Here is a 13,227-nt window from a genome sequence, read left to right on the forward strand (position 1 = left end):
TGGAAGGTGTCCCTGCCCATGGCAGGGGGTGGGACTGGATGATCTTGAAAGTCCCTTCCAACTGAAACCATTCCATGATTCCACAGTAGAAAATGCAGAGCCAGTTTTCCAGAGGAGCTGCAGATCTCTTCTGTCATCCCCAGACATTGTGACAGGGTGAAGATAAACCTCGGTGTGCAATTAAACTGGGAGAACATCCAATGTTTTCCCATTGCTGTGGAAATCTGGACTGAGGTTTCAGCTGCACAGCAAATGCCAGGGGGTCCAGTCCTGCCCTCAGAGTCATTCTGCTGCCAGTCTGGTGATAAATCCCAGAATCCCAGAGCAGCTGGGGTTGGAAGGGACCTCTGGAGTCACCCTTGCCATCCTTGGCATCCTTGCTGACTCAGTTGGGTGTCAGAGCAGCTCTGGCTGATGTTTAACAGGATGATAACCCCACACCAGCAGCTGCATTTCATCAGCAGCTGGGCTTCCAAAACGCTGCTTCCACTTGTTGTTCCACAGAGTTGCTGTTACAGTGGCTTTTGGGGCCCTCTTAATTGGAGAAGCGACTCACTGGCAAAAATGCCTGACAAGGTCTTGCCTCAGCCACACCCAATTTATGGCCTTTTAGCCATCCCCCTAATCCAGTCATGATTTACAGCTTCACGAATGCGGGGCATTTAATTCCATATAAAATGTGCTCTTGCCCTTCTTTCCATTTTTATGGGTAAAACGTGTTAGAGAAATGTGTGCTTGGTGTCAAACTGGGAGAGCTGCCCTCACTTATCTGGGGCTGCAACTCTGTAAATCCAGGAGTTCTGCACCGTGCCAGAGCTCTGACCAGGCTCTGGATTAGTCTGATTTCACACAGAACACAGTTTATCCCTCACTGTTTCAGCTCTTCCTGGGCTGAGCTGAGAATGTTCTCACCCAGGAAAAGGGCTCATTGTCACCTGCCCAGGAACGAGTTCATTCACGGGAGACACCAGGGATGAACCACGTGAGCACGAGGTGCAGAGTGTCCCCTCCACATAAAGCTGGGAAATAGCAGGGCCAGGAAGGCAGTAAAGGGCAGGTCACGCAGGGACAAACTGATAATTACAAAGAGTGATTTATTTACACCAATTGACGTCCATTCCCAAGGCTGGATCTCCAGAGAAACGTGCTCAGAGATTGATCAGGACGTTCTGCCCGTGGTGATTCATGCCCTGGGCAGTCTGAGGGTGACTATAAAAGGGCTCCCCAGCAGATCTTGGCAGATTATTTCTCTGCTCTTCCCTTGTGCTGTAGGTAAGTGACACCTGAATCCCTCTCCTGACAAAGCCTGAGCGTGGTTTTAAGGCAGAGTCTTGTGCAAATGTTCTGGGGTCAGTCTGAAGGTTTCTTGGACGTGGTATTTAGTGCTCTGGTCTAGTTGATAATGTGGTGATGGGTCAAAGGTTGGACTTCATGGCCTTAGAGGCCTTTTCCAACTTAATGATTCTGTAAATGAATAAATTAGTGTTCAGCTACTGGCTTTGGTAAATGCAAATCTGGGTGAGATCCAGGAGCTGGACTCAATGATTCTTGTGGGTCCCTTCCAACTCACAATATTCCGTGATTCTGGAATAAACATTTCACGAGGGCTCTTTCCAGATGGGTTCAACACAAGATTTATAGGGGTTTTTGGGTTCAACACAAGATTTGTAGGTTTTTTTGGGTTCAACACAAGATTTATAGGTTTTTTTGGGATTCAACATGAGATTTGTATTTTATTGGGTTCAACATGAGATTTATAGGGTTTTTTCTGGGTGATGACCTGCGAGAGCTCTGCCTTTCCCTCGAGCCTCTTTGCAGCCTCTCGTCCCCGCGTTTGAGGGCACAGCTGATAAGAACTGATGTCCTGTGTCCCTGCTCTTCCTCAGGTCCCCTCAGATCCTCCCTCCCCGACGATGGTGCTGTCCCGGAGCCCCTGCACCGAGGGTTCCCCCTCTCCCTGCGGGGTGGCCGTGCCCCAGCCCGTGGCCGAGAGCTGCAACGAGCCGTGTGTGCGGCAGTGCCCCGACTCCACCGTGGTCATCTACCCCCCGCCCGTGGTGGTCACCTTCCCCGGGCCCATCCTGAGCACGTTCCCCCAGCAGAGCGTGGTGGGATCCGCGGGAGCCCCCGAGGTTGGGGCTGGGGCTGGATTTGGGGCCGCCCGCACCCCCGGCGCTTCCCACGTGTACGGCGGGGCCCGCTGGGCTCGGGGGTACCCCGTGGGGAGCTGCAGGCCCTGCTAAACCCACCGAGGGTCTCTGCCCAGAGGAGGAGCCCAGCGGGGTGCAGAGACGTGGCTGAGCCCCAGGGCACAGCGTCCCAGGAGTGTTGAGGGTTTGGGGTGCACGAAAAGCGTCTGCAGGTGTTGTGAACACCCGAAAAGTCCATTTGTGTCCCTCTCAGATTGCCCTGCCTGATTTCCTTTTTCCTTAAGCCTTCCTGTCTTTCCAAGTGCTCTGTTTTTGGTGCTGTGGACTGTGTTGCTCATTCCTTGGGGGCTCGTAGGGATCTTTCTGGGTTTGAATAGGTTTAGATTAGATATAATGAAAAAGTTCTTCCCTGGGAGGGTGGTGAGGCCCTGGCACAGGTTATTCCATGGATTCCCCATCCCTGGAAGCGTTCAAGGGCAGGTTGGATGGAGCTCTGAGCAGCCTGGTCTAGTGGAAGGTGTCCCTGCCCTTGGCATTGGGGTGGAATGGGATGATTTTTAAGGTCCCTTTCAACCCCAACTGGGGTGGAATGAGATGGTCTTTAACTCAAACCACTCTGTGCTTCTGTGACTGTGACAACATAAAGGGATCTGGCACGAGATCCTCTTTGGATCCCCTTGTAGACTCTTTCTCTGGCTACTGGTGGATAAAAGGGGTGTCAGGCAGCCCGTGCCCTGGGTCTGTGCTGGGTGCTCAGGGCTGAGTGTCCCCATCAGCCATTCCAGGAGTCATCCTGCACCAAACCCACAGGCTGGGGGCAATTTGTGACCTGGACTTTGTAATCCTGCCTCTGTATCAGCTGCTTCTTCCTCATTAAACACGACATTGCAACACGTTGTTGGTCTCCTTGTGTGTGTTCCCTCCTCTCCTCCCCGTCCAGGTGCCTTTGTCCTGCTGCACCAACCTGATCCTATCAGGATAATGACATTCCCGAGGGATTTGGCAGTGGGTTGTCTGTGCACTTCCTTGGCACAGCAGCTCTGGGCTGTGGGTGTCCCTTCCCTTCCCACATTTCTGGTCCTGCTCAGCTCGGAGGAGCTTTTTTTGCTCAGCGTTGGCTTTTCTGGCCCCTGTTCCTCAGTGTCCTCGGGCTCAGCCTCCCCAGCCAGGCAGTGACACGAGGGAGCAGATGGATGGGCAGGGTTGGCACTGCCAGAAAGGGTCTGCAGCCAAATGTTATGTGAGAGCAGCTATTTTTGAGGGTAAAAATTAAATTTCTGGCTTTGCTGCTCTGCTCAGTGTTTTACAACAATCATCCTGTCCCTTGTTCCCTGGGCTCCTCCCTCCTGTCAGGGAATTCCAGAGCCAGAAGGTCCCCCCTGAGCCTCCTTTTCTCCAGGATGAGCCCCCCCAGCTCCCTCAGGAGTTCTCCAGACCCTTCCCCAGCTCCCTTCCCTTTCCCTGGTCATGCTCCAGCTCCTCAGTGTCTTTCTTAAAGTGAAGGGCAACAATAGAAACCGAGTGTGCAAAACTGGGTGCTGATGTTCACTGCAGGAATTATCACTTTCCTCAGGAATCTGTGTGGTGGTTTGAAACTCCCAAGGATCCAATTTCTAAGTTCAAGCCCCCCTCCCACAATTTGCCCCTGTGAGACTTGATGTCTTTTTCACCTCACGTGGAGAGTTTTCAGACAAAACACAACTATTTGGTACTGGGGGAAAGGGAAAATATTTACAAAGGTTTATTTACACACACATATATATTTACATTAAATCAAACCACCACAATCTGTTGATAATAAAGGTTTCCCAAGCTTTCCACGCTGTGCTGTGTTTGAAATGTTATGTGGTCTGTTAATAATAGAACCGGGGTAATTAAGCATTGTGGGGTGACCTGAGAATGTGGGATTGTTTCAGAGCAGTCGCTCTGTGCAGAATTATTGTCCTCCTGTGTAAGGAAAACAAAGCTGGCCGGGTGCTGTAACGGTGAGTAATTGGCTGGTGGTGAGTTCTGGAGGAGGTGATTAAACCAGATTCTCCCCAGCCACAGAAATCCTTCCCTGAACAAGAGAAATCCCCCAAACCTCCAAAGCCAGAGGAAGGGACCTTCATTGTCAGGCTAATGGTGCATTTGGGAATGAGCTACAGTTTGTTGAGGCTGCTCCAGTTGCACTTTTCATGGAATATTTTGAGATCTTCAATTGCCACAAAGCAGCAAATTCAGTAAAATGAGGACAATTTGCCAATGTGGTTTTTTTGGGAACTATTTCTGATACTCTTTTATTCTTTTTGCCATAAAAACTACTCATGTGAACTGCCCTGAGGACTAAAGATATCAAGTATCTTACTAAGCAGATTTAATGTCTTTTTAAGATAGAAGCATTTGCTGATGTCTGTTAGGTTCATTATGGAACCTAATTATCAGGGTTAACAGTAATTATGGGTTAACAATACTCATCTAAATATGTTGAATTTTGAAAATCTTGTTTCTCTTGTTGCTTCCAGCAAGGCCATTTTTTTTCCTGTATCATGTCCCACTTTCCCTTCTCCTTAAAAGTTGCACTTTTCGAGAAATAATTTGAAAAATTAGCCCAGTTTGGGCACTAGTGAGGGGCCCAATTTCTCATTTAGGACAGGCTTAGCCTTTAGAAGGGATTCTCAGTCTCGCAGTGAATCTCTGTGCTGGAGGCAGGTCCTGAGGCATCACCTGTGTGGGTTGTTCCCAAGGTGCATTTAAATTTCCCACAGTGCAGTAAATACATCCTGCTGGGACTGGTGCACAGGAAATTACAGAGGTGGTTTTTCTGTTAGTTAAATGAGGCAGCTGCCTCTGTTATGATAATATCTGAGCCAGGAACAAAGTTCCTCTAATCATCCACCTTTTCTTCAGCCTGGGGACACGAAAGAATTCCAGATTTAGTCTCTTCATGAAAGGGGCCTACGAGGAAGTCAGGGGGGAAATGTTCATGGGGAAGTGGATGACAGGACAAGGGGGTGGGTGCAGACTGAAAGAGGGGAAATTCAGGTCGGATACTGGGAAGGAATTGTTCCCTGGGAGGGGGGGAGGCCCTGGCACAGGTTGCCCAGAGAAGCTGTGGCTGCCCCATCCCTGGGAGTGTCCAAGGCCAGGTTGGAGCAACCTGGAACAGTGGACAGTGTCTCTGCCCATGGCAGGGGGGTGGAATGAATTGGCCTTTGAGGTCCCTTCCAACCGAAACCATTCCATGATTCTATGACATAAACCCAGGAAAATGCTCTTCAGGTGCCACTGGCACATGAAGGAGAAGGCTGATGCTTGGGGGGCCCTGGAAGTGGTCTGGGCTGGAATTCTACAAAGACATGGGACTCCCTGAACCAGCCTGATGTGCTTGAATGGATGGGCAATAAAGAGATGCAGTCCCAGTTAAAGGCAGAGCAGCCTGTGAGGGCATCCGGGGTGAAAAATTGCTTTTCCTCCCTGTGCGGGCTCCAGCGTTCCCATAAGCTTGACCTGCAGCAGAGGAGGAGATCCTGGATGTTCCCTGGATCCCTGGGGGGCTGAGCTTGCTTGGCTGGGAGGCTGCAGGAGCTGCCTCGGGACACCCCCAGCGTGGAGGGGGAGCCACAGCCGTGACATCTTCAAAGCAAAAAGGGACGTGAGGTGGCACCCAGGTGGCTCCAGGTCAGCGTGGTGGAGGGAGGTGAAGGCAGGTGAAAGGTCTGGGCAGGCTGTGGTGATTTCTGCCAGGAAATCACCACCTGTGGGTGGTGTTCCCCGGGCTCTGGGTGGGGGCTGCTCCCGCTGTCGGGAGCGAACGGGCCGAGGGGGATGTTGGAGGGGAAGAATCACCATGAATAATGCTGGGTTGGCAAATGTGGACAGGGGCTGAGGTTAAACTGGGGCCAGAGGACCCTGGGGCGGGCTGAGAATTCCACCCAGACCTTTGGCTTTCTGGGCTCTGTTCCTGTTCTGTTCCTGTTCTGTTCCTGTCGCTGCCGAGGCCCTTCCGCAGGTGCCGGTGGGAAAAGCCCCAGGGAGATAAACTGGATTTATAGTGTTGGGAGACTCCACCATTTCCTAATGTTTTCCCTGGGGAACCCAGCCCATTTTGGTGCTGACAGCAGCCAGCAGAAGGATTACTGAACATCTCTTAATAGCTCTGCAGTTTCAAAGGGTTGCTCTGGTTTCCTGCGGACGTGCCCTGCTGGCAGCTTTGGGTGGAGGTTCCTACGCTGACCCTCTTCCTGGGGCACCCTGATCTGGGTCTGTCTTGCTCAAATTAGGACACCAAGAGGTGGTTTCTGAGGCAGCAGACCAGACCTGCCTCTGGGATGTGGCAGCTCCTTCCCAGACAGGGAAATGGAGCTGTGGGGCTCATCCTCTGCTGCTGTCCTGTTCAAGGGCAAAGAATTTAAGGGAAATCAGTGACATGGATGTTGGACTGGAGGAACAGCATTTACTGCTTGGGGACTGTTCTGCTGACTGTCCCTGGTTTTGTGCCCTGTTAAAGTGCTTCTCCAATCTCCTCCCTCAGTTCTTTTCTTGACCCTTTCCTCCACTTTGCCCTGGAATGCAGAAGTGCTTCTGCAGGAGGCCACCATGAGAAGAGAAGGGGTAGCCACGGGTATCTCCTGGAAGTCAGCCCAGAGGTGGCCCCTCACAGTCACTTCTGCAGCAAGATTTGCGACTCCTGGTGATGCCTTTGATGTGTAGCTGGGCTTGCAGGGGATCCAAGCAGCCCTGTCTGGGCTCTGCCTGCTGAACCACCTTGTTCTGCGCCAGATTACAATCTTTGGTGTTCTAAATCTAAATCAAGACTCCTCAGTCTCCTAGGGTGACATGCTAAAGGCTGGCAGGAACTCCCTGAAGAACCTGGCTGTTCAGTTTGCAAAGGAGATGATCCCTCCAGCAGATGGTCGTGGCTTGGTTGCCTTTGGTCTTTTCTCTCAGGTGTCTTTGACCTTGAGTGTCACCTCTCTCCTGCCCTGGCAGAGCACGAGACTTCCCCTCCATCTCTTGCTTTTTGAGATCTTTTGCTCAACCACAACCCCCAGCTTTGCTCCAGGAGTCTGTGTTTGGGGGTACAGTCAGTCAGCTGATGCCTCTTTTTGGAGAAGAATTTGGGCAAGCCCAAGGTCACAGGATAGTTGAGGCAGAACTTCCTCCTACTTGGGGAAATGAGTCAGGGCAGGAGCAATCCAGGTGGAGATGTGGTGTTTGTCTCCAACATCTGGAGTCTAAAGTTCTCTCCTATTCCATGGCTCTTTGGAGTGGCTGGTGGTCCTTTTTAAGTGGTGTGTGAGCCCAGACAAGAGAAGACCAGACACCTGATGCAGCTAAACAGAGTAATTTTAATGAAAATGAGAAACAGTGAGTTACAGAAAGAACAAGTTTGCAGAGCTACAAAAGGGTCTTCAGCAAGCAGAGGGTTTCTGAGGGTGGGTGATGCTTTTCCTGGTGGGAATGGTGGAGTTTGACAGCACAGGACAAGTTTCTTGCTCTCAGAGTTGCTTGGAAGTCACGTTCACTGCCAGATGAGGCACAGCATGGACATGGAACAGGAGCTTCTCTACTAGATGTCATCTTGGGTGAAGTTAAAGGCTGAGCAAAGTGCTTGCAGGAACTCCTACTACTGTGACAATACCAAGAGGTTGTGAATTAAAACTAAAAGGCACTTTACTCACACCCAGAGTCTTGCTCTACTCCCCCAACATGCTCTGAAGGTGCCTCAGCTCTTGCTGCAATTCAAGTTGCCCTTTGGAGCTACAGCTGAAGAAACAGGAGACGTTAGAGAGGATTACACTTGGAGTGGTTACACAGGGAGTAGTTACACGTGGAGCAGTTTCAGGCAGCCCGGCACCCACGTGTCCCCCTGAACTCAGCCAGGGGGGTGGGCCCTGGGCGTTCTCAGCCCCAGAAATCAGCCGTGGGTCCGTGTCCTGCGTTTCAGTCCTTGGTTGCTGTTCCTGCTTCAGATGAACCTGCCCCCGAAGCGAGAGAAGGGGTATCCACACCCCCATCCATATCCACTCCCCCACCCGGACAGGTCCCCGTACCAGCCCCCGTAGCCAAGGAAGCCCCTGTTCCCAAACAGGCTCCCAAAGCCCCTGTAGCCGTAGGGGCTCCCGTAGCGGAACTGATCCCAGGAGTAGCTGAAGGGCCTCCCAAATCTGAAGCCGTAGAGGTCGTCGTATCCGAACTGGGAGTAACACCCGTCGTCGCAGAAGTCCCTGTAGAAGGTCATCGTTTGTTGATGTTGGTGAGCCTGGAACACACCCAGAAATGAGGTTTATGGGCTGCTGACGGCAGGAGGAGAGGCTGGAAAGAGATGCAACTCCTTCCCTCCTGTGTTCATCCTCCTAATTATCTCATTTATTTTTCTAATCTCCCCAACCCCAAACAACTTCTCTAATTTGTTCCCCCTCGGCTTTTGGAAATCGCTGACTGAACGTGGAAAAGAAGGTTTTTGCCAACCGAGAGCTGGACTTTCCCACTCTGGAATTCAGGGGAATTTTAACAAACTAGAGAAAAATACACAAATATAATCCAGAATTGGAAATCCCTTTTGGCTTCAAAATTATGGAAGAAAACTTCAAGTTTTCAACGCTTTAAAGCCTAAATATTCAGTAAGCACAGGGAAGAAGAGCAAAAAAGTTCAAGTGAAGGAATTCCCTGCGATTGCAGGGAATTTTGTGGTTGGAATTTGCTCCAAAATGACAAGAAATTTCTTACAGAAGGTCTGTACCTGTACATAGACACACGTTACATATGTCACATATATATGGACACACCAGTACCTTTTATAGATATAAATTGAATTATAAATATATATATTTTTATATATATCCAAGCACACACAGATATTTAGACAAACATAGAGACACGAGAGCAGAGTCAGGATGGACTTACCCGGTTCACCGAGGGGAGCAGTTGAGTGGCTGAGAGGAGTGGATGCAATTCCGGGCTCGGAGGTCCGTATTTATACCCTCCCGAGCTCCAGAGTTATCCAGGGGATCTCATCAGACCCTTTGTCCCTCCGATTGACGTCAGCGGAGTCACCGATTTTCATATTTCCCGAGCTCGGCGTCGCGACACGCGCGTAACACCTCCAGAATTGCTTTAATCTCCAATCAATGAGAAACGAGCCCGGCGCATCTTTGGGAAAATTGCAGGGAATTCCCTGTGGAATTGGAGGGCTGGCAATAATTTGGGGAGCCATTCAGACCATTGCCCGTTGCGCAATCGCCTCGTGGCTGCTCCGTTGGCTTGGCTTTGGCGTCCTGTGGTGCAACAAGTTGGGGACCAAAGGCACGGGCTCGGCTTTGGTGTGCCGAGGAGGGCTGGAGCTTCTGAGCATCATCCTGACCTCTGCCTGCTTCCCAGTGATCCTGGGGGGTGTCCCTTCCCAGCAGCTCTGTTGGATTTTGGTCTCGGGTTCTACAACACCAACGTCAAAGATGTTTTCCAACTGCCCTGTGAACATTCCCAAATATCCCTTCCTATTTTAGAACATTTTTATGGGGGGGGGGAATGGTTTTTGACTTTCATACAACAAAAGCAGCACCTTAATGGGGCTTGGAAACAAGAGACCTTGAAGTGTCTTGGAAGTGACCATGTTATTAAATCTGGAGGTGTCTTTCGGTGACAAACTATTAATATTTAAATCCTGCAACACTTTGCAAATTGAAAACATTAATGAGTGTTTATGAAGTGCTTTGGTATTCAAAATTCTGAGGAAGCCTCAACATCCTGTTTGCTCATTATTACGCTTATTTTCCATTCAAATTAATGCCAGGAATTAGGTGAAGGTCACCCAAGGAGTTCTGCCGTGAACTCCGGCGTTCCTGGAGTTGGATGCACGTGGTTGATCCTTTGTGGAAAAAATATGAACGTGATTCTTTGGAAAATAGCATTTAGAGCTCTTTTAGTGCTAATCTTTATGATTTCTTTATTTCCACATCAAGTTCATACTTGAATTCTCCACGTTGTTGTGCTGAGGTCAAGCCCTTTAGTGAATTGAAGTGTTGCAAACAACGCCAGGGTCGTAATTTTTGTTGAAAACATTCTTTCTGCTCATGCAGCAACATGACTTCGATTCATGAGCACTTTGGAGGAATGGAATTAAGATTTATTTATAGTTCTGGCTGTTTTTCCTTGAGTTGCTGAAGTTTGATATAAAACTCCTACATCTACATTTGCTTTTCCTTTAAATCAAAAGCCTGTGTCGTGTTGCACCAGTTTCTAGTGAAAAACAAATATCCAATACATGGAAGAGTTTTCCTTTTTTGCTGAAAATTTCTCTCTCTCCAATGTCCTTGAGAAGGCAGAAATGACTTTTATATTATGCAGAAATAAACTCCAGTTTTCACAACGGAGACAATAAAATGGTATCAGGAATGTAGCTGGCCCAGACAATTGGCAGATGAAAGGAACCTGTAATACATGTGCCATATGGGAGGCTGGGAACACACTAATAATCCCAAACAATGAAGAAAATTATATTAATTGAAGATATGACGTGCACAGGCAAATTTGTTTTCCAACCAATAAGGCTCCAAACCTTTTTGAATACTCAGGGCGTCTGAGATAAGCCAGGAGGGCCAGCAGGGAGTATAAAAAGGGCCGGGAGCTCCGGGCTCCTCATCAGCTCCTCTGCCTTCTTCGTCCCGCTGAACTCGGTAAGCTTTCCCTCCTTCTTCACAGGGATTGGGAATTTTGCCCGAGTGATTTCTGCTGGGATTGGGGCTGCTCTGAAATTTAGGATTTCTCCGGGATTTTCTCTGAAATTCACGGTTTGAGCTGCGCTGCAGGAGTTGGTGGGTTCAAGTTTTACAGCTGGGGGTGAAATGGGTCCTGTTGGTACCTGAGGCTCCCTGATAAAGGATTATTAGGGGAGCAGAGGTAGAAATGGGTTTCCCCACCATGACCTACAGTGGTTTTTTCCATAAATCTCCTCTTTTAAGTGAGATCTGCGGGTCTATTTGGCAGGACAGGTGTTCTCAGGTGTGTTAATGCTCTGTAGGTTGTTGTGTGTGCTGTCAGCACTTCCAGATGCAAATTAAAATGGGTGGAAATCACTGAAATGGCACTTGGAGGGATGAACCCAAACATCACTTTGGGCTTTCTTGAAGACTTCCTTGATGGAGCTGGGAATGCAGAGCTCCATGCAAAGCTGATGTCCTGAAAGAACTTTAGGGTTGCTCACTCCTAACTAATATTCTCTGAGAAAAATCCTGAGTCAGCAGCAAGGTTTTGGTCTGTAACAGGTGATTCCACGGTCAGGGTTTTCACCAACCACAGAAAGTGAGAAAACCAAATAGTTTAAAGACAGGCTGGACTTGATGGTCCTTGTGGGTCCCTTCCCACTTGGAATATCCTGTGATTGGGGAGGGTCCTGTGCAGGGCTGAGAGCTGGACTCCATGGTCCTGGTGGGTCCCTTCCAACCCAGCACGTCTGTGGCACTCTGTGGATAAATAAATCCCAGAAATGGGCTGTAGGGAGGAGCTGAGGTCACGACATTGCTCCTGCCCTCGGCCTCGCGGGACCCCTGAGGAAGTTCCTGGGCTCTGTCGCTGCCGTTGGGAACATTCACGGGAATATTCACGGGAATATTCACGGCCTCTCCTTCCCTCCCCGCCGCCAGGTTTGCCTCCAGCACACGAAGATGACCTTCCTCCAGGGCCAGTGTGACGACGACTGCTACTCCTCCTGCGGCTACGGGGGCCTCTACGGCTACCGGGGCTACGACTGCGGGAGCCCCTGCGGCTACCGGGGCTACGGGGGCCTCTACGGCTACCGCGGCCTCTACGGCGACCGCTACGGCTACGGGGGCCTCTACGGCTACCGGGGCCTCTACGGCTCCGGGGACTGCTACGGCTACGGGGGCTACCGGGGCTTCTACGGCTCCGGGGACTGCTGGGGATACCCCGGGTTTTACTCGGGCCGCTACGGGTACCCCTACGGCTCCCGCTACGGCCGCTACGGGGGCTGCTACAGCTGGTGAACCCGGCCGGGACGGCCCTCGGGGGAAGGTCAGCCCAAGCCTGGCGAGCAGGGGTTGATGGAGAACCTCGGCAGCAGAGGGTTTGCAGGGCACTGCCCGCCCTCCGCGGCGGCTTCGGGAGCCCTGTGCTGCCCTCGGGGTGCTTGTGATGATCCATCTCCGTTCTGCTCGGTGTCTGCTGCTGCTCCTGCCACCCAGAGTCTCCCCTCGACCTAGAACTTGCTTCTCCTCGGTGCTCCAGTCCTCGGGAACCGGCTCTGATGTTGTTTGCAACGATGTACAAAGCCCGAGCTCTGGCCGGGTGGTGGGCAGGGTGTAAAGGTGTCTTTGGGAATGTGGTCTCTCTGTTCTGTGTCTCTTTATAAAGTACATCTGCCTTTCACTCCTATTAAAAACTTATTCTGCATCAATCCTGCATTTTCCTGGTTTTATTTTCCACTTTATTTCTGAAGTATCTTCAAATCCATAGCAGCAAACAGTGATAAATTTATTAACTTGGTGCGCTTCAGGACTTGCCTGTGGAGGCTTGTCCTCCTCAGGCTGGAAACAGGGACTTTTGGAGCGGCAAGAAACTTGAGCTGTGGCTCTGGATTTGCATGTTCCTACAACTCCAGGCTTTGGCTTGGTGGGAAATAAGTAATTCATCTCCAGATGCTGCGGTGCTGCTGTTGGGCCAGTGTGGTGTGATCAGGACATGAGCCATCACTGCCTGTGACCTGATATTGAACAAGAACTCTGGAACAAGAACATTGAATTTGGCTTGCAGGAATAGGACAATATTCTGCTCACTTAAATAGTTTTCTGTATTCTCTGTGCAGGTCTGGGACTAATTCTTTTATATTTGCAGCATTATTATCAAGACCATTACAGCCCTATTGTACTGAAGTATTAACTCCACCCCAGGCAAAACCAGCACATTTAACCTTAAATCTGGTAATAGTTTAATTAAGTAAATGAAAGGGAGAAACTGGGGAATTTCTTGCATTTCTGGGGGGTAAAAGGGAAGAGAAGAGTGTATTTACTGGGACCTCAGCAGACTGATTTTCCAGATCCTTCCCCAGCTCTGTTCCCTTTGCTGGACATGTTTCAGCCCC

At 50.2% G+C, this 13,227-nt stretch overlaps 3 protein-coding genes across 4 annotated transcripts; 2 read left to right on the plus strand and 1 right to left on the minus strand.

Annotated features, from left to right (window-relative positions):
- The first annotated feature begins 1,046 nt into the window (after window positions 1-1,046).
- On the plus strand, window positions 1,047-2,243 carry LOC113978086 (claw keratin-like). The gene is made up of 2 exons (XM_027704786.1): window positions 1,047-1,272; window positions 1,887-2,243. The coding sequence occupies exon 2, from the start codon at window positions 1,914-1,916 to the stop codon at window positions 2,241-2,243; it is 330 nt and encodes a 109-aa protein (XP_027560587.1). The 5' UTR covers window positions 1,047-1,272; window positions 1,887-1,913.
- Window positions 2,244-5,618: 3,375 nt separating this feature from the next.
- LOC113978085 (keratin-associated protein 21-1-like) lies at window positions 5,619-12,543 on the plus strand. 2 transcript variants are annotated; one of them, XM_027704783.1, is made up of 3 exons: window positions 5,619-5,810; window positions 10,706-10,807; window positions 11,774-12,543. In XM_027704783.1, exon 3 carries the CDS (start codon window positions 11,795-11,797, stop codon window positions 12,131-12,133), a length of 339 nt encoding a protein of 112 aa, XP_027560584.1. In that variant the 5' UTR covers window positions 5,619-5,810; window positions 10,706-10,807; window positions 11,774-11,794; the 3' UTR covers window positions 12,134-12,543. The 2 variants fall into 2 exon arrangements, with proteins under 2 accessions (XP_027560584.1, XP_027560585.1); XM_027704784.1 differs by lacking the exon at window positions 10,706-10,807.
- On the minus strand, window positions 7,286-11,536 carry LOC113978087 (keratin-associated protein 19-2-like). Its single transcript, XM_027704787.1, has 2 exons — window positions 9,039-11,536; window positions 7,286-8,394 (listed from the first exon to the last, which is right to left on the minus strand). The coding sequence occupies exon 2, from the start codon at window positions 8,371-8,373 to the stop codon at window positions 8,101-8,103; it is 273 nt and encodes a 90-aa protein (XP_027560588.1). The 5' UTR covers window positions 8,374-8,394; window positions 9,039-11,536; the 3' UTR covers window positions 7,286-8,100.
- Window positions 12,544-13,227: the final 684 nt, after the last annotated feature.

The sequence above is a fragment of the Neopelma chrysocephalum genome, unplaced genomic scaffold (assembly GCF_003984885.1).
Source record: "Neopelma chrysocephalum unplaced genomic scaffold, ASM398488v2 Primary Assembly neopelma1_288, whole genome shotgun sequence".
NCBI lineage: Eukaryota > Metazoa > Chordata > Aves > Passeriformes > Pipridae > Neopelma > Neopelma chrysocephalum.

Excerpts from the sequence above, each read along its gene's own strand:
- LOC113978086 (XM_027704786.1), top strand. The coding sequence starts at position 1,914 with ATGGTGCTGTCCCGGAGCCCCTGCACCGAGGGTTCCCCCTCTCCCTGC.
- LOC113978087 (XM_027704787.1), bottom strand. The coding sequence starts at position 8,373 with ATGACCTTCTACAGGGACTTCTGCGACGACGGGTGTTACTCCCAGTTC.
- LOC113978085 (XM_027704783.1), top strand. The coding sequence starts at position 11,795 with ATGACCTTCCTCCAGGGCCAGTGTGACGACGACTGCTACTCCTCCTGC.